The 1,136-nt window shown below is 44.8% G+C and overlaps 1 protein-coding gene across 1 annotated transcript; it reads left to right on the plus strand.

Annotated features, from left to right (window-relative positions):
* LOC106515084 (formin-like protein 14) lies at positions 1-391 on the plus strand (the record flags this gene model as incomplete). The annotated part of the gene is given in 1 exon segment (XM_014004704.1): positions 1-391. A coding segment is annotated over 1 exon segment (262 nt), but the record flags the coding sequence as incomplete, so codon positions are not given.
* Between the last annotated feature and the right edge of the window lie 745 nt (positions 392-1,136).

The raw sequence follows: 1,136 nt of genomic DNA on the forward strand, positions 1-1,136 counted from the left end.
GCCCAGCTCCCCCGCAGGCGGCGACGCCCCCATTAAGCCCCGCCCCTCCAGCCCGCCGGCTCAGCCACACAAAGCGTCTCACCCCATCCCTCTCCTCAACCTGCCCGCTCCTCGGCCCCCCATCCTCCCCAACCCCCCGCCACAGAGACCCCTGCCTCAGGATCGCCTGCACCGGGGTGGGTTTCGCAGAGGGAAGCGGCCCGGCCCCCGTTTCACAGGTGGTCCCTTCCAGAAGAGGCCTTTCCTGCCGCCGCGCTACTGAAGTGGTCCTGAAGCTGAAAGAGAAGCTCCGCCTCTAACAGAGCAGTGTGTGTTAGCCCTGCTGGTATGAGCCCAGATATCTTCACTCTGCTGTTCAGCTGCAATTAAACCACTTTTCTTTTGTTTTTTAGGTTGTGTGTAAATATCTGATCAAGTCTTTATGCTTCCAGCGTGGCAGCCAATCATCTCTCACTGTTTCCTGAGGTTATCCCAGTGTGGAGTGATGTGTAACTCTTAATCTAGTTATTCCACTAAACATTAAAATAATCCTTTAGGTTTGCTGCAACAATAGGAAGAAACCAAACAGTTTAAGCAGAAATGAAACCAGACTTTTGTCTACCTGTGTGATTCTGGGGTGGATTTACCCGACTTACAGGGAAGAGACATCATAAAACAGAAGTTTTAATTCTTTATTTTGGGATTAGACTTGAAAAGAGGTGGAAAGGTGAAGTGAAGTCTTTGGAAATTGGGAATTAATGGGAATTAGGGATATTTTAAAAATAAAATTAACATTTTGTTTTGGCGCGGTAGTGCAGTGGTCAGTGCCGCGGTCTCATAATCCTAAAGCTGCAGGTTTGAGTCCAGGTCGTGTCAGGAAAGTTGGTTGTTTTGGTGACCCCTGAAACAACGAGCAGATGTAAGAAAAACATCATTTAAACCTGTATGGGATAAAACTTGTGCCAGCAGGAATTGTATTTGAAATGCTCAGATTGAATCTGAATGTGCGTAATTTGAAACTGAATGCATTGGTTTGAAAATAAATTTCACTAAATTGAAACTGAATTTAAAATTTTGAATTTGAATTAATTTTCTTTGAAACTGTATTTTGGTTTATTAAAAATTCAGTTTGACTACTTTCACTTTCAGTTCCATAA

This window comes from Austrofundulus limnaeus, unplaced genomic scaffold, assembly GCF_001266775.1.
Source record: "Austrofundulus limnaeus strain Quisiro unplaced genomic scaffold, Austrofundulus_limnaeus-1.0 Scaffold26, whole genome shotgun sequence".
Lineage (NCBI taxonomy): Eukaryota > Metazoa > Chordata > Actinopteri > Cyprinodontiformes > Rivulidae > Austrofundulus > Austrofundulus limnaeus.